The sequence below is a fragment of the Amblyomma maculatum genome, chromosome 1, assembly GCF_055883805.1.
Source record: "Amblyomma maculatum isolate TAMU_Amacu chromosome 1, ASM5588380v1, whole genome shotgun sequence".
NCBI classification, from domain to species: Eukaryota; Metazoa; Arthropoda; class Arachnida; order Ixodida; family Ixodidae; genus Amblyomma; species Amblyomma maculatum.
In genome coordinates this window covers 336,025,433-336,047,870 of record NC_139344.1, presented here as the reverse complement: position 1 = coordinate 336,047,870, position 22,438 = coordinate 336,025,433, and the positions used below count along the sequence as shown (strand labels likewise).

Genomic DNA, 22,438 nt, shown 5'->3' with positions numbered 1-22,438 from the left:
TGATTTCACTACGATGATAAAGCCAGCCTACCTCATGAACATGAATCACTACAAGTGAAGAATCAGCGTTTATATTGCTGCTTTTCATGCCGTATGCAAAGACTTGATTGCAACCTCACAGCAATCCCTGGGCTACTGAAACCGAATCTGGCGAAAAAAGAAAATTCAATTATAAAGTATTTAGCAGCCGTAGGCGAAAACTGTGTACGGATCGACATACAGGAGTGTCTTACACATCATTAACAAGAAGAAAAATGCCACTAAAATTTGGTGTCTATACTCCTTTAAGTGTTTTCAGGCTCATTTCATAATTCGAACTTTTGGGCAATTTGAACGTCATAAAGAACGCTTTTTTCCAGTGTCTTGAAGTTGAATTAATGAGGTCTTGCTGTATTTTAAAAGCTAGTTCTCTACTGTGGAAATGATAACAGCATCAAGTATTATTTTGCCATGTATTATTGTCAGTGGATTCTTTTCTCGGTGCCCATTAAAAATAATGCACGTCATTCTAAGGAATTCAATTATAAAGTATTTAGCAGCTGTAGGCGAAAACTGTGTATGGATCGACATACAGGAGTGTCTTACACATCATTAACAAGAAGAAAAATGCCACTAAAATTTGGTGTCTATACTCCTCTAAGTGTTTTCAGGCTCATTTGATAATTCGAACTTTTGGGCAATTTGAACGTCATAAAGAACATTTTTTTCCAGTGTCTTGAAGTTGAATTAATGAGGTCTTGCTGTATTTTAAAAGCTAAGTACTCTACTGTGGAAATGATAACAGCATCAAGTATTATTTTGCCATGTATTATTGTCAGTGGATTCTTTTCTCGGTGCCCATTAAAAATAATGCACGTCATTCTAAGGCTGAAATGATATGCAAAATCTATACGCCAGTGAGTCGATACCATGCACAGGGTGGACGAATAAAATCAAAATTTTTTGGTTCCTTTCTCAGTGCAATTGCCATGGCAGCTCTCTCTCACCTTGCTCCCAGAGTTTTGAAATGACTGCATAGCATTTATTACTACTGTAGTATGCTCTCTCTATTTCTAGTGTTACTATTGCAAAGTAAATTATCTTTTAGAAACTTTCGAGACCTGATTTGAATGTGAACAACTTCAGTGGTTGTCCCTCTAGTTGGGTTTGTCATATACAAGGGGACTAGCACCAACTAAGGAAGAAAGAAAGAAAGAAATCTCAATATTTCTGTACCAGCTCAGCTCCTCTTTTAGAGGCGATTGAACAGTCTGCATGGAGCAAGGAACAGACCGTTATTTGTGTGGTTGCATCCTCATATGAGTGGGGTGTCAAGGGACAATGACAGTAGACGAGACACTAACGCAGCATCAAGGAAATGCTTCCTTGTGTCTGTGCCTTTATCTAGCATGGCTATTGGTAAGCATTCAGGGTTCTTGCACCCATTGATAGAGCCCCTGAAGCAACAGCATGGACGTTTGTAGCCTAGTTGTAATCATCCTGCTGTGTGGCAGCTCAACTCATGGCGGCTTGGAAGGAGGGGAAGAAAGTGCCTGTAGCTTTAGTGTGAGGTTACTGTTTTGGCGCGAAACTGAAAGGATCCTAGCTAGCATTCAGCCTGCTGCCACCTTATACAGGAAGTTATGAGCAGGGTGGCGGAAGCCAATTTAAGTAACTTTCAGAGCTCTGTTTCTTGCGGCCTCGGAGCCTTTACGAGAGCTTTGAAAATGATGGTGAAACTTTGGAAGGAATATCTCCTTGCTTTCCAGTATGGGTTACTCGAGTTGCCGTCTTTACTAAAATTCCATGTGGTTGCATGCAATTATCAATCGACGCTTATATAGTATTACAAAATTTGGCTGTATCACACTTTTTAACAATCTTTTACCTGCTTACCGTAGCAAAGTTCGACTGTGTTATCTGCTATGGAAGCTCAGGGGCTCTTAACACTCATATTTCTGAGCACTAGTTTTCAGCCTTGGTCTTGGCAATGGTAAAATTTTTGTATACAAAAATTTTGAGTTGCCTTAGAGAATCCCCGGTGGTCAAAAGAGAAATGCGAAGCCTTCCACTATGGCATCTCTCAAAGCCCTCGGTGTTCAATTTGCGTATAAAAGTTTGTTAATCTTAACTAGCCTTTTCTGGAACTTGAATTACTGCAAGCCATGTCCCATTTACAAGCTTAGGTTTCAGCTGGTCACATGACTAGGTGCGACCATAGTGCCTAATCACTTGGCACTGAGCCATTCTAACATATTTTAATGCAGTGAAAGCTCATTAATTCGACACTGATGGGACCGCGAAAAATTGTCGAATTATCCGAATGTCGAAATATCGAATGAACAACAAAAAACAATGTTTGCCGCAACAGGACATACCTTTATTTGGCAAAGAAATTTGTTATCGTCATCTGCTTTTTTGGGCGAATTTGAGCGACTACGATAGTAGCTCTAACAGCTGCCAGGTGCTCCACAACACACGCACCGTCAGGGACTTGTTCACATAAGTCCTCCAGCACGGACAGACTTTTGTAGCTTCTTTCACCGTGCGTTTCGTCATTTGGGGCAACTGCTCACAATCGCCATGTTCCGACGAATCGTCGTCAGCGCCTGTCACTTCTTCAATTATTTCATCCTCGGTCTGCTGACCGACAACGGCAACACCATAATCGATCGACACATATTCAGCAAGTTGCTTTGCAGAGGACACAAAGGCGAGGTGCGCAGGCAGTCTGTGCTACCCATTTGAAAGCAGCACAGTAAACACGCAGCATGCAATTACGAAAAAAGACTTTGCCTTACGGTTAAGTAACTGCGATCGTAGCAGCAACACATGGAAACTACACTCGCCAAAACGAGACTTGCTGTCGATAGGGTTAAGCGGATGACACCAACACGACTGCTGCAATACAACAAAGCACAAAGAAAGACGCCGGCTTCTTCGGCCGCCGCTAACCTCGCTTCCCTCGCCCTTTTTCGCGCTGCTGATGACGATGACCATACGATGGCCTACCAGCCGTACAGTAACACCGCTTGTTGCAGTGTTTTTTTTTTTTTTTCTTTCTTTTTTTCTTTTTGCTCTCGTGTGCGCCGACTTGGCGGGCTGCAGAGTGAGGTCGATTAACTGACGCACAGCAAAATTTGTTTCAATTAACGAGAGTTTCGCCCCATAGACTCCTATGTATAATTTTAGGGACCTTGCGTGCCTGTCGGATTATCCGATTTTCCAAATTAATGGGGTTCGAATTAACGAGCTTTCACTTGGTTGGAATGGTGAGCCAAGCCCCGTTTAGTATTGTGCCCCACCACATTGTGTGCTTTTTGTGTGCCTTTTTGTGCATTGCAGATTTTGAGAGTGTCAGCCATCCCTCGTCACCGAACATAATGCCACTGACGGGCTACACGAAGCAGTGGAATGACCTTGCAGGTGAGCTGGAAAAGTGGCTCAAGAACCGGGAAAATGAACTGGAGTCCCTTAAGGTAGACTACGGTGATGAAGAGTCCGTCAACGCAGCCATCGACTACCTAAAGGTCAGTAGAGTGTTGTTTTTAGCGCTTTTATTTGCATGATGGCATGATGATTTTCTTGCTGTGCATGTTGGTGGTTGCACGTTTCTGCTTTATGTTTTCAGCACGTTTCTTGTTTTGTATACTTTGGACGCAGCTCAGCCCCGTTTAGCAGGCTTTTTTTGTTTCTTGCTGTTTAGTATTTCTTTTGTGAGCAGAATTTGTTGTCTTTTTATCGTTTGCATTTGGTTTGTTCCTATGTGTGTTATGTTCTGCGTGTTTTGTGGAGGAAAAAAAGACAGAATCATCAGATGCTTGTGATGTGCCGTCAAACTAATGACATGGACAGGGCTGCTTTTCTTGCCATGTACATTGTAACTAGTACTACCTGCTTTGCAGGCGTGCCCATCAGTGTGCAATATATGAGTGGATGGACTTAGCAAGCTGATATTTTCTTAAGTGTCGCATAGTTATGAACTACACTTACTAAAATAGTTTATTATCTCACGAATTTTGACCTTGACTAGCAGCCGTCCTTAAGTTATAAATTTTGCTGACTAGCTGCAATGAACTACAGAATATGCCAGAAAGGTTAGAACCCAATAATTTTGTGACTGCTTGTAGTAGGAATCCAAGCTAGATAGGCAAGGAGGCTCTAGTTACTGCAGGCTCCGCTATTAAGAATATCGGCTCCTTATTTCGAGTGGTAGGAAATGCTCTTGGCAGCTACTGCAAAAAACATTCCGAGCATGGCTGATTGTGCTAGTGGTGATTCATGGCTACGAAAAATGGACGAATAGATTAACTTTGAGACGATTAAGGATGAACACCAGCAGGATAGTGTTCATCTTTCCTTAGATTTATCTAGAAGTTATGCTGTTGTCTTTCTTTAGTTACTGTGTGCTGATAAAGATTAAAAGCGTGAGTGTTAATGGCATTTTTCGAATGCAAATCCTATGTAATATAGCTTCAGATAGCTCAGAAGTACCAAACAAAATACATAAGTTCACTGAACAGCTTTCACTGCAATGAGATAATTGAAAACAAAAAACATAAACGGAATGCATTTTAATTATGCTTTCTTGCTTTGATAAATGCCTGTAATTACATTGCTGCGATTTGGCTGGGCATTTGTGGCAGCTTTCTGCGAGATAGACACCTGAATTTTGTATGTTATCATTGGCCTTTGTGACAGCCACATGTGGTCGCTGTTGCATTGATCAGTGATCTCTCTACGCACCCTCCTTGTAGGGTGTACACCCCTACTTGTTTTTCTGAAGGCACCCTTTATTTCATGCCAAAGGCATTATATGCATCATTAGCACAAAGGTTGCCAGCAGCAGTGTCCATGACACGAAACTTGGATGATGTCACCATGCTGGTGTACGGTGCCACAACATATGAAAGAGGTCATGTACAGTCATGAATGATGAGTAAATGTAACCATTATGACATCAGATAGCTGTGACATTTAGTTATGCAATGTAGAATGACTGAGCACTTTGCAAAGTAGCATTGCTCTAAGGTGTAGTCTGTACTGCCATTATGCATGGTCATTACTCATAGTCATTATGCAGCGTAGGATAACTCAGTACTTTAAAGTAAGGTGCAGGCTTTGCACAAACATAATGCATAGTCATGGATCAGTTATAGTCATGGCTCATAGTCATCAGGCAACATAGCATGACTCAGCACTTTAAAAAGTAATAGTGTAAAGTAACTATACTACTGGACAACTTTTTGTGGCTAAATATGCAACCAAAGCTACTGAGGCAGAGTTCTCGTCACAGTGTTACTACACTGAGTAGTTCTGGCATATATGGTGTCGGTTACAGTTTTGGTTTCAGTTCCACCTTTACTTGAAATAATAGTTTTCGAGGCACCAATGACGCAGGAATGGCATGTCTACGCCACTGAAGGCTTAATTGAACGCAAATTCGCAGGTAATGAATATTTCACGCTACGTATGCTATCGAAATAAGCGTATTGCGAAATTACGGAAACCTGTGGTTGACGTAGCAGAAGTACCCGACGTACGCTTCGCAGGATTCGTGACAGACGGCGCAGCCATCGCATTTGCACGGCGTAGCATGCTGATTTTAAAATGTACTACACTAATGCTGTACTGGCTTGCATTTTTGTACAACCTTGATGTAATAATAAAGGGAATATTTCCGTAATGGTATCATATTTCAGAGCGCGATCTGCAAAATTTCTGAAGGGACTATATTCTGCTGCGCAGTGAGCTAATGCGTTTCGACTGTGTAGCTTAGGCTGCATAGCCACGGAAAGTTGTCCGGAAGTATAATGTTTTCGCATTCTCGCACGTAAACAGTCTTAAGTGTATCTGACGAATTTTGTTTTTTATACTGGTGACTATCAAAGCTAATTACCGCATCTCCCATGCCATCACCCCAGCAGTTTAGACACCTATCCCCGATTTCAGTTCCTGGGTAAACCCCTGACGTCGATTATTATCAGTAACATGTTACTGATAATAATGTTACTGATAGTACATGTTAATGTTACTGATAGTACATGTTAATGTTACTGATAGTACATGTTACGTGCGTGTGCACAGTTACGTTGACGCTTATGGGGCTTGTTTCGTTGATTGGTCGGGCGACATAATCGATGTGATAGAAACGATTGTGCCCGCGCTTCTCCCCTTGTCCGTGCTAGCTAGCGTCACTGAGCCATATGCTTTCCCTTGAGCGCTCTAGGGTTGGCTTCACCTGCTTGATAGTGTTGTGCAGGCAAAGCACGCTTTACAGGCTTTGGCGGAGGTGACATGGTTTGCCTCTTCTGCTGTTAATTTTCGGCCTTAAGTTGTGATTTCATTTTTATTTTTGTTGAAAGCAAGCAAATTTTAACGGCCGCTAAAGAGAACTTTGCTGCATGCTGAAACGCTGGATGCATATTTAGCGCACGTGAACGTAATCGCAAATGGGGCAGACATAGTATTGTATCAAGTGTCTTTATTACAACCACTTGCTTTATTACAACCGAAGTCCTTCCTGGTTTTCATTGTGGTTTGCTCACGAGCGTTATCCGTACGCATTAAGGTCTAATCGCTCCGTCTCGCACCTCCGAGGTATTTATGTATGTTTTATTTGTCGTTGTTTTCTAATTCATTATTACACTTGGTGGGCTGTACAGAACCAGTCAAAGGGTGGAACAACTGTTCTGAGGCTTGAATGCATTTATTCAAGTACAGCAAGGAGCGCATGTCACGGCTATTTTTACTCTGCTCGTGTTTGTAATTGTTTGAGCATTAAGGGCAGCCCTGATGCGGACCATGGCTTTGACCACTAGTAGAGAGGTATAAGGGAGAGGAGGGACTTGTTGGCGCTATGCCACATGTTGAGGATGTAGGCTTGCGCTCCACCGGCAGCATATTTTCTTCTTTTTAACTGCACTCCACCGAATGAACAAAGTCCTGGTAACACTAGCTATTCCCCTATGCTTTCCTCGGTTTCAAAGGCCATTGACCCCTTTACATTTTCATGTGTCGTTTGAGTATGTTAATATGGAGTGAAAACTTAAGCAATTATCCTTGCACACCTTGTCGGTGCACATGCTTCGTTTTGTGGTCTTTGTACCCGCAAGCTGCCGCCATCCCTTGTATAAAGATCTTAGCTGGAAAACACAGGGGGGCGAACGTTTGAAGAAGAAGCAAAGAAAGACGAGACCTGCTAACGAGCCGCTGGCCGTATACCGACTCGTGGAAACGAAGGCGGCTGGTGGGACGTGGTAACGTGACAACTGGGAGACGGTTGGAAGAGGAAGGGGTGGGGGAAGGGGACGTGCTGGCGTGCGATTTTGGGGTTGCAGCGCGAACGGCGGGGCCGGAAATGAGTCGTTGGTGGGCCGCGAGATTGCTTGGCGGCGGCGTGTTTCGGACCCGGAAGAAGCCGGTTTCCGCGCCCCATTTGTTCATTGCACCACCGTAAAAGCCCGAAGCGCCATTTTGGTTTATGGTTCTTCCCCCCCCCCCCCCCCTTCCCCCCTGCCTGCCGGTTCCCAACTCTCGCTTGCGCGCTCGCCTGTGCCTCGCTTTCCCTCTGTCCCGTCGCTGCTGGGGACCGCATGTTCTCTGGCTTCTTGCCATGGGTCGTCGCCATGGGGGCTGACGTCACTTCCGCCCTTAGCGGTTTCTTCGCTTGGCTGCAGTGAATGGACGATTCGTTGTGGGCTTCTCTTGTTTGGGACGAACGTTGTCGCGAGGCTGTGTGCAATTAAGCGACGCCTTTGTGATGTGCCCTTTGTTAGGTGATGTGTGTTATAGCGACGCGTTTAGTGGTTGTGTGTGCAAGTAAGATATAAGATGTAACTAAGATGTAATTTTGATGTAATTAAGAGGGAAGATGTAACTTTGAGCTTATTCGCGCCCTTTGTGGGTGCACGCAAGACCCCTTCGATCACACGAAAAACAGAAAGCGAAGAAACTAGTATTCAGTAGTGTACTGAGTTTGCAGATGAGACAAGAAAAGTTTCTATTACGGCTAGTCGTTCCTCGAGCGGCTGCTGACAGACTCGAATGCGCGTGAGATTCTTTTCTTCGCGTCAGTTTCGCCCCGAATTTCATCCTCTATCGCGTGCTTTGCGAGGAACCGCGGCAAATAGAAGCAGGTCATTGAAATAGCGGGACTGCACCTGCCGCCCTGCCGGCGCTCTACACGGCGTCGTCTACCATTATTTCCTTTTCTCCCAACATCATCCATTTTTGAAGCCTCGGCGGCATAGATAGGTTTCTTTATCTTCTCTCGGCGGGTTGCGTTACTCCGTGCACTTCTATAAGCCGCTTCTCTGCGGAGTCTGTTCGCGCCTAGGAGGTTTTCGGGTTTTCTTCGGCCTGACGACTCTCTGAGCCCCTCCCCTCTCTTCGAGTCCGGGCTCATTCGCGGCTATCTTCTCTATACCCCTCAGCCGCAGTAACGAGGCAGCGAATACGTAACGCAGGCGCGAACCAAAACCGTGGCGGCGGCGCACGGGGAAGAAACACCGCATAAACGCGAGAGAAGACAAATACAAAGACAGGCGCGATGAGAACTGCTCGTGAGAAGCGATTGAGAAACTTGAGAAGCTGGCCGCGTATATATACGGCTTACGTAAGACGGAGCTGCCACACTCAACCGCAGTGCTGATGAAATATGCAGGGTCCGGAAAGTTAAGGGCCCGCACAGGGAGAAATCGGTTCGCCCTGTCTGCTTTCTTATACCCCCCCCCCCCCCCCCCCCCTCTTTTTTTTTCTCAATCTCATTCCTTTGAAATTTTCATTTCTTTCTGTCCGATGGCTACAACTTTTTCTCGCGAATTTATGCTAAAGCCACCTGCTACAGGCCGGTCATAGGCGCGAAGTTTTGCTGCTTTCTTTATCTATCTAACGCACACACATGAGAGAGAGAGAGAGATAGACGCAGTGGATCCTGATTGCACGCGCAGCTCCTTTCCTGTCCCATTGTGGGTGCACCGGATTCGAGTTGCGTTTCATGCCCTGTGTGCGAGAATGTTTCGAATAGCCGCGTTCGAACGGGCTGATGATCCCTGCTTGCTCTCTTCGTTGTTGAGGTTGATATTTTTTTTTTTTTCCCTTCGCGAGCAGCGCTCGCTTTGTGAGTTAAAAGAATCCTTTATTGATTCTTTTCTTCCATAGAATCTTCCCTTTCCGTGAGAAACTTTCTTTCTTTCTTTTCCGAGTTGCGATGAGGTCCATGCGTTTCCTTCCTGTACGTCGGCGGCGGTAGCCATGGTGGGCGGACATTTCACGGTCCGTGGGCATTCTTTGAGAAAATCTCGCGCGGCGGATGCGCATATTCATGAACGTTGCGTAGCGCGAGGATCTCGAGGGCGCTTTCGGTTTGCGTTTTGACATTCTGTATGTTTGGTCCTTCGTTCGCTGCGATGCCGTGAATAACGCTGAGTGTCATCGACTTTTGGAGGCCTGCAGTGTATATATATGCTGTGGCGCCTTGCGCGCGTTCGTCGTATGCACGCGTCTCCATCCCGGTTGTGAGAGACCCACCGCTTCCGCTTGCAATACTCCGAACTCAGAAAGTTGGGAAGAACTGGCTCGTACCTTCATTTCTCTGCGAACCTTGCCGCTTCGGGCGCCATTTTTGTGATCCACACGCACTCTGTCTCTAGCGAGTGTATTACTTAAATAGTGTACTAAAACTATTTTTTTTTCGAGCCTCGAAATTATTTTAACATAGGTATACTTTTAATGCTTGTCTGCATCGAGGCACTGAATTTTGTTTTCGGCAGGGTGAAACTGAAATCTTCAGTTATTTTTGTTATAACTCGATGAAGTGTGACAGAGAGGATCATTGTGTAAGCCTATTCAGACCTCTAAAGTCGTATCGAAGTGCAATGCCAGGGTGTTAAGCACGAATCTTACCGAAAACTGAGCGGAGATGGTTTTGCTCCTGTAATTGCTCATAAGCGCTAGGAGGTTCACCGTGTCCTCTCGTTGAAAAAAGGAGTAAGGACAGCAGTTCTCTTATCCACTTCTCCCTTCTTTAGCAATACTCTCGGCTATTTTTCTTACTCTGTTACGTATTCTTGCCAATTCGCTTCTCACCCTTAGCATTTTCTTGATTCGGAAATTATTTTACTACTAGGGGATAATGTATTCATATATGGTTACCTTAAATTTACCCTCTCCTGCGTTGCATGAGTGGTGCAGGAGGTGGATTCCCCATCTGCAGTCGGCCTTGAATATATCGGACCCTGGTATATTGAATTATTGCTTATATCGAACTGTACTTCTCGATGGTCCCAGCGCATTGAGGATCACGCTGGGCGCGACGCGCGTGGCAGAGGTTTCTCTCTCGCGGATACAAGACATGCGGGTTAGCAGAGGGTGCAAGGGAGGACAGGCAGCCTAGTTGGAGAGCGAAGGAGGGAGTTCCAGAAGAGCGGCAAGGAGGGAGTTCCAGAAGAGCGGCGAGTGGAAGAGGCAAGTAAAAGAACAGAAGCAGGGAAAAGAATCGGTCGCCTTCGACGCCCGTGACGGGATCGTTCCGGCAGTGTCGACAGAGCGAAATGGCCGGGAACAGAATCTCCCTCGCTCGCTGTTCTCCTCTTTCCGCCCCCTTTGCGTCAAGATGTACAACGCGGAGGCGAACGACAACGGCTGCCGCATTCTGGAGCCCAATTCAAAGGCCCGAGAGCGGTAATAGAAAGGAAGAAAGAAAAAGGAAGGGCTGAGTGAGCGCGTGTTTGAACTCTCTACCCTTCTCTCCGCTCGTTCTGTGTCTACGTTTTCTCTTTTTAATTCGTCTGTTTCATTCGATTCCTCTTCGTTTTTCTCCCGGGCTCGGCGTTTGAGGCGTCGTGTTGGGCTCGTTGGAGTTTGAAAAAAAAAAAAAAAAAAATAAAAAATAAACGGAAAAAGCGAGGAGTGCCCAATCTGCCGTCGTTTGCCTTTTCTTTTCGTCTGCGCCTTCAATTCGGCCCGGCTTGGCTCTCTCGGTCTCGCCTCGCGCTGGCGCGCGAGCTGTACCGCGGTATCGTAAAAGAGCGTGTCGGCCGAAACGAGCTCGGAAATAAAGCTAGCTCGGCGTCGCGAACGGCGTTCTGCTCCTCCGCTCCGCCGCGAGCTGCGGCGGCGTCGAAAAGACGCGCCTGACGAACGACCCATTCGGGGCTTTCTCGTACGGCCGTCTCTTGCCACGTCTGGCGCGAGCGACGGTGGCGGCTGCGTCGGCGGCCAGCTGTGGCCTGCGCAAACAGAAGCCGTTTGCCGGAGGTAATAAGGTTTTTTTTTTTTCTTTTTTCCTACATTCATTTCCGCCTCCTCCCCTTTTCCGCTGTCCTGGTCCCAAGCGCGTGAAAGCGTGTGGCCCGTTCGCTTGGACGTGCAATTTAGTGAAGCGATTGCGCTGAGAGTGTAATGCTTGCAATGCTTTGAAGAAGGGTATTACAAGCGTTGTGACTGAGAAATGAGTTACGCGGATCTTCCTTCATTTGTCCCTGTTCAGTGCACACGATAGGAGAGTACGTTGACACCCTCGGTGTCGGCAAAGGCGCTGTGGGAAAAACAATTTTTTTTTTCAGCAATATTTCGGAGTGTGTGCGGCTTGGAACTGGGAGAGCTTGGAACACAGCTTGTCGCCAACCGAAGCGCAGACTTCGCTCTTGCTCAAACTCCTGAGCATATACATGCGTGCGGCCTACGAAAAAAAAAAAAAAAAATCGGTCCCTCTTTTGTCATGGAACATTTCGTGGTTATTGTGTCTCGACTCTGCATACAACTCGCTCAAGATTTCAGTGTATTGAAATTTTCAATTTTTCAGTGGGAAGTCCCACGTTTGCGCAATGGTCATTTCGCATCCCTCACACAGGAAGTAGAAGGCCAACATTGTACAGTCGAAAGCATTTTCAGTGTTCACCCTTTTACGTGGTTTCGTATAAACAGTCGGTAAAATCATAACCGCCACAGTCGATAGACATATGAGTACTGTTTCTTGTCCTCGGAGTTTGCTAGTGCCATGAAATAACGGATAGTTTCTGCTTTGATCTTTATTTCTATAATACATCTGTTTATTACTTGCAATATTGCTACTCTTTTTGTTGGGACATTGAAGCAAATTGAACATATATATATTTTTTTTCTTATAAACCGATGGCTAGCTTAATTCTGAAAGGTTGTTTGCGTTTAGCATTAACCCTGTATACCTCATTCTCATACCGGAAGCGTTTCGTTTCTATCTGCCTCATATCCAGGACAAAATTAACAAGGCTCTTTTGGCGGAGTGAGAGAGGGAGAGAGAGGTCTTTATTTCGGAAACTCAGGCCCGTAGGCGGAGAAGGTTTGAAGTGCCGCGTCATGGAGCCGTATTCGCTGAGGGAGTGCTGAGGTCAGATATTTTCATGGCGGTGCTTCTTCCCAACTGCTTTTTAGTCTCTTCCCGACTTTGCCATCTCAGCTGCCGGCTTTCGACCTCGCCGGAATGGTAATGATGGATGAACCGCGTTTGTCAACGCGAGCTCCTTTGACCCCCCCCCCCCCCCCCCCCTTTCCGGAAACGTTGCCTCCCTCTTCTTTTCGTGTTCGTCCATGCAAATAAGTTATGTGACAAAAGAAAACACGCGACTCTTCGACGACACCAGCGATGACAGAATATAGACTCGCGGCGGCTTTTCTTTGTATTTGTTTTTTCTGTTTCGACGAAAGATAAGAAAATAAAAATGGTAGTTTATTAGTCTTTAGTCGGCGAGAGTGGGCTTTGTTTTTCTTCTTTCCGGTCAGTTTCGCTGGAGATGTCGTTGCCTTTAACCTATAAGGATTCTATTCCTGCGCGCACGCTTTGCGGGAAAATTGGCCGCACGTAGTCTGGCTTGTTGAGCCACGTGCCGTCTCCTGGCTCTCGTCTGGTCACAGCATACGTGATTTTCTACCGGGCGGCTTTGAGCAATCAAGTTAACCGTAACCAGCTGCGTGTGCTGATCAATTTTTGGGTACGTCGATGATGATATTCCTTACTTACGCAGGCTACCTTTCTCACCCCGATTGGTTCGCTCGTTGCTAACGATGTACCGATAATGGTACTGAATATGTCGTTGTCGAATGCAAGAATATATTTTTTATTGCCAAAGATGTACCGATAATGACACTGAATACGTCGTTGTCGAATGCAGGAATATATTTTTTATTGCTTCGGTGTCCCGAGCTTTCTGCTGTTTGCGAAATGACTGACGATTTTCCAGCATTACTTTTGGTTTTGGTATATTTAGGTTGGTCAGTGTTTTGAATGCCTTTTTGCGGGCAGTTTTCATTTGTCGATGGAGTCCGGAAACTGCCTTTCAAGTTGCACAGGTATCTGTGTAGGTAGTAGAGGTTGCTTATAGGTCTTTCTTAAATAATAAAAAAAGTATTAATAGAACTGAAACTAGAAAAGAAGCTGGCCTGCTCTTAGCTGTAGTAACTTAACTTTTCGCTCTATCCTAAAGAAAAATAGGAAGAGATTCAGAACGAGAAATATTTTTTCTCGAGACGGTGCAGCGCAGAACAACAAGTTTGTCGAATGATTTGGCATTGCGCGCTTCGCTTGCTGCTTCTGCGACAGCTCGGGGTGCTTCGTGCAAACCAGCTTGATCTCCGGTCACCCATTGTTCCGCTGAGGACGAAATAAAGGTGAATAAGGATAAAAATAAAAATAAAAATGCCACAGGGGCTCTCTCAGTGATGAAAGCCGGGTATTGTAAGTGTACCTTGACGGGTGCAGTTCGCCAGACGAAAAAAGTCCGTTCGTTCTATTGTCGCCCATTCCGCTCGTGTCGCGAAGTGATCGTGCTGATCGTCTTTGTCGTACGCCACGCCGTGTAGTATTCTTGTGCAACCCTAAAAGCGTGCGGATTGCATCGGCCGGTCCTGTAAGTACTGTCTGCTCGGAGCTCGCTTGCTTAAGAGGCGGTAGGTGCTCGCGACTACAGCGGGGTCGGCGATAAAAGATTAGGTTCGGCTGGAAGACGCACTCGTCGTATCGAGTAAAGCCGCGAAGAAAGGTTCACTCTTCGCGGACGGAAAACGGGCCTGTCGTCTCGCGCAGCCCTGACGGTCTGTTGCCATTGCTGCTGCCGCGCCGCCGCCGTGAACTCGTGTAGCGAAAAAGGGACATCCAAAAAGCACGTACGCCATGTAGCTCATTCGTGAATGTCGCAAGAGTACTCGAGCAGGAGTGCCACCCCTGATAAAAAGATCAAGCTCCAAGTGGCCTGCTGTATACTGAATACCGTCGCCCTCTGTACCGCTTACGCTAGACAGACTCCTCTCCTACTCCCTTCGGCGTCGTAAAAGGAACCAGCGGTCACCGCTCGCTTTCTTGTATTTGTACTGTTTGCCTTCTTATCCCCCCCCCAGTGGCAGTCGAAGAGCTGCGTGGCGGATGAGTCCTGAGAAGCTGGAGGCGCGCTGCCGTATTCAACCGGGAGGGGACACACATATTGCCGATAAATAACCCATAGAGGCAGCGCGAATCGTCGGCTCGGCGCTAGGGTGCATCGGCCCGTGGTCAAGAGAAGCCTTTAACGCGATAGCGTTGAATGCCCCGTTCTCTAGAAAGGTCAGTGGCATATGTCTCTGGTGGGTGATAGGTGACAGTAGTAAGGTTGAAAGTTGGGCGAGTTGAATATGGTTCATTTTGAAGGCAGCGCAAGAAACAAGGAGCGCTTGTGGTGTGTCCTCCTACTCTTGGTAGTTGACAGTTGACATGGCCGGGCACTGATTGGTCGGCGGGTTGTGTGACGTCATGAGACCACGTGACGTGGCAGGAGCTGCCAACAAAGCGCTCGTGGTGTGTCCTTCTACTCTTGTTAGTTGACAGTTGACATGGCCGGGCACTGATTGGTCGACGGGTTGTGTGACGTCATGAGACCACGTGACGTGGCAGGAGCTGCCAACAAAGCTCTCGTGGTGTGTCCTTCTACTCTCGTTAGTTGACAGTTGACATGGCCGGGCACTGATTGGTCGGCGGGTTGTGTGACGTCATGAGACCACGTGACATGGAAGGAGCTGCCAACTCGGATAGCGCTTTCGAATTGGGAGGATGAGATGTCAGTCGAGCCCTTGACCCTTAGATCCCTTGTTTAATGCGGGGATAAGTGTCTATATTTGGTATTTTTTCACACGCCGTGGTAGCTAACGATTACTTGATAAATATTATGCGTTAGATAATAGAGGCACACGCTAAATGACTGCTGATTAAGTTTTTCTCTCTCTGATATCGTGGCGGGCCGTTGGTGAAATGTGCGGGGTGTCACGACGTATCGTCGGGTAGTGCACATATGCCGCAGTTGTGCGCAAAGCCCTGCATTGTTCTGAAGAGTCGGTATACATACCAGTTTGTTCATATTCATTATGGGTCACGCAACTTTAGCTACAGACCAATGGGATGCGTATATACAGGCGCGTAGTGAGTGAGTGAGTGAGTGAGTGAGTGAGTGCACGCCTCCTTTCCTCCCCATCCCAAGGTTGAAATCTCCTCTTTCCACTCGGCGTCGCGTCATTACTCTGGCTTCCGGCGACATCGCGCCATCCGATTTCCTCTTTTCGGACTCACTTGACTTCGGATGATGTACTGCGAATGCTTGGTCTGAAACTTCTGATGACACGTGACGATATTTCGCCTCAGACTCCCTATGGTGTGGGACTCACTTGACTTCGGATGATGTACTGCGAATGCTTGGTCTGAAACTTCTGATGACACGTGACGATATTTCGCCTCAGACGCCATACATAAGGTGCCCGCGAGTTCTATATACCCTTTTCTCTCTCTTCGGTGTGCGACACCTCTTTTTTGTTCCTCCCGCTGTGATCGGAAGAAGGGCACCAAGACGTCTTTATCTGCACATGCTGTGCGCTGAGGTTGCTCCACAGCAATCGAGGCTATGAGGCCCAAGGTAGCGAATCGGACGCTTGTGTTCGCCTTTCTTTCCTGATTTCTCTGTGCAACGCCGCAGCATCCACATATCTTGCGTTAAATTGTGCACTGTTTCTGCTGCGCTTCTCTAGAGCTCCGGAGACTGATGGAATGTCGAAGGTAGCAAAATGGACTTGTCCAGGCGACATGCTCTCGTATTTATAGTGCCTTTCCTGCCGTAATCTGGGATACAAGAGGGTCGCCTGCCGACGCCTCCTGGCGCGTCGTTCGCCTGGCGCGCGCGGCTGTGTTCTCGGCGGTGTTGGCGGCGGGCGCTCTGACTGCGCGCGGTGGCTTATCGGAAAAGGAGAGGCGCTCGAGTCGTCGCGGCGGTCGGCGGAAGAAGCGTCTCCATGGCAACGAGCGCCGGTCCGCGCCATGGCGGCCGGCAGCGGCGGCGTCGGGGGCTCTTCGGCGACGGCCGCCCCCGCCACTATGCCAGCGGTCGTCGTGGAGCGCGCGCGCTAGCGAGGCCACGCGCGCCTCGTCCTCAAACTTTACGCCGCCGCGTTCCTCTTCTCGGCCGGCTCTGCGGCACGCCGGTGGCGTCGGCAGCAGCATCATCATCGCACAGGAGAAGACGCTCCCGATTCGGGGCACCGTGATAAAAGTGCTCTTCTTTAACCACGCCTGATCTCTCTACTACTGCGGACGCCTTCCCCAGCCGTCGTGTATTTCTGCAGGCCGAGCGTTCGCCGCTCGCGCGCAGGCGGCAGGAGAAGCCGAACCTTTGCTCCTTCTTGAACAAAGCCGGTGGTTTGGAACGGCGCTGTTTTGGTCGTCGCTGTTCGTTGCCTCTTCGGCGTGCTCACACCCGTGTAACCGTGTTGCGTGTGCCTTCTCTTCTGCTGTGTTCGCGGTGCGCGAATGGTGCGTGGTGGTTGTTCCCTCTCCTCTAGTGTGCGCCCGAAACCTCGAGTTCAGCTCTGACTGCCTGCGCACTTTTTTCTCGCGTTTGTTTACTTTGGCCAGTTCTGATTAGATAGAACAGAGGGTGGGCGTGTACCCCGTCGAGATTCCACCGGCGCGCCCTGCGACGTCGTGTGATGTGGCACTGCTGTGAGGACCCGTGCGTGCATCGAGCGCCGGTTGGAGACGTCGAACCGCGACACGTCGCAAATCATAGTGCTTTTTAATCGAAAGAGTACAAAAACAAGAAACAAGAGAGAGGGAGAGAGAGGTCTCTGCTGGTGGGTTTCTAGGCTTTCATTTGCCGTTCCGGAAGCGAGACCAGCAATCGAAAACCTGCTCTGGGAGACTAGTACCGCTTAATCGCGCGTGGGTACTTCTTGTGTGGTAGCTGTGTGTGTGAGCTGTGCGTCATTTCCGATTCATCGTGCTGCCCAGATCGTCCTCAGTATCGTCTCGGTGCGTACGCGACTTGCTGAAAGGATCGTCCGCTTTGTGCTTGGTGTTCACATCGTCCCGCACCAGCACTCGTCGGCGGGTGCGCGTACTGCTCGGAAGGCTCGAGCGTCCTTCCTTTCTAAGTTTTGCGCGAACTTTCTCCAAACCCTGTCGTCGTCGTCAATTGCGATTTTCTCCGGCTTGCGAGATCGTTGGTGCCCCGTGTGTGTGCGCGCCTCTGCGTCGGAGGGGAGGAAGGCGGCGGAAAAAGATAGACTCCTTGCTCGTCTTAGCGGCGCCCGCTCTCGTTCTGTGCTGCCTGTGCCCACACTGCGCGCGGTGTAAACCGGAAAGCGTGGACGTGCCTGTCACGACGCGCGACTTCGCCGCCACCGCTTCGGAGCTGAGCTTCGGAGGCCGGCTGCTGGCTGCGTCCCCTCGAACCGAAGCTCTTTTCTGCTGCCTCGGTGCGGACGTTGTTTGGACGTAAGTATCTTGGCGAAGCTTCCGTACCATATTTGTTTCCTTTCGCTTTATTAAAATGGGTTTTGCGGTTTTTGCGTGACACATAGGTTAAGGCGCGGTAGACGAATTTAGTGAGAAACGATTGGGAATGTATTTCCTTAGCACTTGCACACAGCGTTTCGTAGGTGTAATGTCATGTTTTTGTTTATGTATTTGTTCGCTTTATAAAATACAGCAGTAGCCTCGGGTAGACAACAGCTTGAGCTCGGTTCTGGAGGCGGGTCCTAACTGTCCTGTGTGTAAGTCGGGGAAAGTTTCCTTAAAACCCCGGTTCTCGCTGTCTGCACTATAGTGCGTCGTCTCCTGACATCTATCAAACGAAACATTCTATCATCCCTTTTTTTCTGGTGGCGGCATGTGTTATCTTGTTTAGAAATGACTATGATCGAGGAAATACTTCCAGGATATTCGGTAATAACAAGTAGTGTGCGTGGGTGTAATTGCAACTTACCCTTAAAGGAGTTTGCCCTCGAGAAATGTGAAACTCAGCTGATAATAAGGATGATTTAACGTCAAATTATTTTTTTAATGCTAGAAAGGTTGATTGTCGGAGCGGTGGCGTTTTTATTGACAGACGAGCGCCGGCCTTGAGATGGTTTTACTAATGACTGACATCGAACAGAGCAATCATCCCGTGCATATAGCGACAAAACAAGTGCTGTCTGTCTCTCTCACTTTGTTTTATAACCTTAATAGTGTATAAGAGAAAGAACAGGGCTCAACCTTCATAACTTACTAGCGATACAGCGAAGGTAAATTTCGGGTTCACTCCATTACCGGTCGGTGCGTTGTTAAAAACTTGGAAACGAATGAAAAATTCAGTTACCATTCTTTGCTTACATAGCTTGGTTTAGGAGATTGGTACGCGGTGCGCGAGGCATTTCAGTGTCTTTTCTATAGTGCCCATAGTGTCTCTGAAACCCATTTAATGGCCTAAGTGGATAAAGCCCAGCATTTGCAACGGTGAATTTGAGGAAGAGAAGTGACCGTGAAAACGTGCGCTCAATCTACGTGCTGTGGTGACGCGGCGCTCGCGCGCGCGTCGCTGGCGGATTACACCCTGAGGTCATTGACCTCCCCGTCCGCGTTTGATTTTCCGTGCAGTGCAGAACGGCCCGAGTCATACTGTTGTCAGCAAGGTCCGCTGTCCACGGATCGTTCGACGTCATCCTTAACTTTTCTGACTTGTGCGCATAGCTGGGCTTGTGTATTGGAGGCTAAAAAAAAAAAAAAGTTTTATATGCGATTGCCTCTCGCAGCACTTTCTTTTTTTGCAGTTGGGATCAAGTAAATTCAAAATTGATTCTTTAAAGGAAAAAAAGTAATCTACGGCTTGTGTGCCTCACCTTGGTATCGTGGGTCGCTAAATAGGAGAAAAAAGAAAGTCAAGAAAAACACGGGATTGTAAGCAGCCAAGAAATGACGACACGCTGAAGAGAACGTGTCGCATTGACGCCCCTGTTGACTCGAAACTGGTTTTGTTTCGGATGGAGCACCCGGATGAAGTAGAGGCATGACGCGGGAAATACACGAAAGGATCGTCGTCACATAGCATGAAGGAAAGAACTACAGAGAGAATCAGTCTTGTGCACAAAATATGTAACGATAAAGCTCAGGCATCAGTTTTTTTTTCTTCTTTTTTTTTTTTTTTTACCGATGTTCAGCTTGATGTGCTCTGAATTGTCCTGTTCTTTTTTCTTTTTTTTTTCTTGATCTGCCCGTTGTTCTTATCGTCACAAACTAGAATAGTTGTTCTATCTAGTTGCGAAATTTCCGCCATTTCATTTTGGTTGAATTGAGGGACGTCTAATCACGTCACATTTTTACCGCGTTAGTAGCGAGTGTGAAACATACTAAGAAGATTTGGGCGTGTTTCGAAGAGAAAAGGGTCGTTTAAGAAGTAACTTCATTCAAGCAGCGGATTTTGTTTGGCAGCGCAATATCACGTGGTGGAAACCGCGCGGGAAGAGTCGACAAGCGGAATGGCGACTCACGTATCACTAGAAGAAGGACTGAACAGCACGCTTGTATTGCGTCCCTCTTCTAGAGTGTTTATATTTATAGTCCACGTCAACCCACTCAACTTCCATATTCTAACCCACTGTGCACGTGCTTACTGTCAGGCGAATGGGGCGGCGTGGCAGTGGGAAGGAAGAGGTGAAGAAACAGAAACATTCTGAACTGGCGAATTTCATTTCAGCAAGATGAGTGGCACCTGTAAAAAAAAAGAAAAAAAAAAAACCCTGAATCGATGTGTTTATTCAGCTGAAGTAGGCACCCATTTTATTTGTATTAGTATCGTGCGCGGAAGCGAACGTGAAAGTATTTCACAAGCGCGATAAACCCGCTTGCGTGGCATTTTGTGATATTGTGTGACACGACTCGGGCTCATAAATATCAAAGCGTGAAGTGTAAACGGGCACCCAGAGCTCTCACAAAATAATCACCGCATCTCGTAGATACGGGACGAGCTTTATTCCTTCCTAACTAAATCGTGCTGTCAAAGGGATCGAACGTATGAAGTAGGGAAGCGGCAGAAGATTGCCACAATGCGTTTTTTATACGCTTACTGAGAAGAAGGCATAAAAATAAACATGAAATCGAATTTGTCTTGCCCAAAAAAGTGTGCTCGGTTTGCAGTTCGCATTTGTTTTTGCTTTTTTTTTTTACATCTGCTCGTACTATGCGCCTTTTATGCGACATTCTAGCTAGGTGAGTCCAGATCCATCTCGGCTCAGCGCGCGCTTTTGTAGCCGTTTTTTCAGGCTGACAGCAACAAGTCTGTTGGCATGCGACGTATTGGATTGAATGGATTACAAATGGAAGTTAAGCGCTTACACTCGGACATGCTATATTGAAATTCATTAGGTCTGCACATTATTAAAGGTTCCTTTGAACGAGTAGAACCAGGGAGAAAAAAAACATTGTGCGTCTGTCTTGTGACAGTACCCACACACTCTTTTATAGTGCAGAGAAATGAAAAATGAAGATTTTTATTCGTATTTTCTCTTTATTCAATAAGTTATACTACGCTGTCTTTTGGTCGTTTTTTTGCACATCATCAACGATGAAATAAAAAAAAAAAATCTCTCCTATCTCCTACAGTGGTGCGAGACATTTCTAGACGAGGACGAAATTTTCTACGCATCTTCGATCGGTTGTAGGTGACAGTTCTTCCAAGTTGCAACGTTGGCTTGGCGTTCGATGTGGACGGATAGGAAGAAACGTAACGGGAGGATGCTGTGCGACATGAACATGGGTGGAAAGGCGATGTATGAAGCTCAAACATGTTCAAGTATGTCGGAGTGAGGCTATCATAGGTCGGTTAGGAAAAAAAAAAGCGGAAAAGAGACATGTCGACTGCACGAGGGCCTTTTCCTAACCACGCGCCAACTGACTTAACAAGCTACCCTGTTTTCAGTGGTAAGTTCTGATTGTTGGTGTACAGTCACCAAAAGCAAGCCTGAACGAATGTCATCGGAAAGCTGGCTCCTGTGTTATGCCTCATTTGGCTAATATATAAATGATCTACTAGCTATCGCTTATGGGATCGGAACTTGGTGGCAAACGAAAGGGTACTAGTCGTGGTAATCACAATTGTAAATACATTTAAAAAAAAAGGGGGGGGGGGGGAGCAGTGTAGCGCTAGCACAAGAAAAGTAGCGTGAATCAGAGAGGGGGGGGGGACGCGAATTGAGGGTTACATTTCCTAAAATTGCATTGATGATATTAAGGAAAAAAGAAATGGACATGGCAAATACATGTAGCGTGCAGAAGCTTCTGTTAATTGAGCACTGCTCAGGCGTGGGAAGATTTGTGAGGCAACTAACTCCCTTGGAGGGGTAAAGTCCTTTACTGTTCTTTTTTTTTTTTAATCATGCTAAACTTCTCGCTTGTGAAGATAAGCAGGGAAAAGGGGAGTGGCTCCGGAACTCGGACGGTGATGATCAGAAACACAGCGAAAATCACATCGTCGCCAAGTAGTCCGTTCTCTGCTCCGTGCGTAAACTGCCGCTACCTTTGTGTCCAGACTCAGAGTGGGGAATCCCTAAAGCCCTTTTAGCGAGCCCGTCTCTGTGCAGGGATCCGTTGAGCTTTCGCCACCGTGTGGGGATGACCAAGCCTGTTTTCACAACCCCTTGAGGCATCGCTAAAAACCACGCCCGGAAGATATGCTCGCCCCGTGGGACATTTTCTGACTAAGAGGAGCCGGTGGGTAAACAATGATTCAGTCAGGCTGGTATTCGCGGACTGTAGAGTAATGTTCGGAATTACATCAACGGGCGTCAGTTGGCGCCGTTCCAGGTGTGGATGCGCTCCTGTCAGCCATTAAGTTTCGTTGCACGGATGCTTTGATTGCCGTTTAAAATGGGTCCCAAACTACATGCTGAGCGGACGGTTAGAGAACATGTGATTCTTAGATGCGCTGTGAGGAATAGCTCGCTTATCGCATTTTTTTTCTTTCGCTCCGCCGTGTCGAAGATGCGGATAAAGGGAACATTAGGGCAAACAAGTATTACCGGGAACGGGGCTTTTATAGAGCTAAAAAGGTTCAAAATTAATTAAATTAAATTAAAATTAGAAATTAATTAGTGCAAGCTAACTTTGTTGTGCCAGAACAGGTGTGAGACGCAGATCTCTGAGGCTTGGCTACAC

At 47.1% G+C, this 22,438-nt stretch overlaps 1 protein-coding gene across 6 annotated transcripts in view; it reads left to right on the top strand.

Moving 5' to 3' along the window:
• Dys (Dystrophin) overlaps positions 1 to 22,438 on the top strand; it is a 517,227-nt gene that overhangs the window by 206,305 nt on the left and 288,484 nt on the right. For all 6 annotated transcript variants that reach the window (XM_084587908.1, XM_084587892.1, XM_084587901.1 and 3 more), the window contains one exon: positions 3,325 to 3,509. In XM_084587908.1, the coding sequence (XP_084444034.1) occupies positions 3,325 to 3,509 (185 nt within the window). The remainder of the gene's footprint in view (positions 1 to 3,324; positions 3,510 to 22,438) is intronic.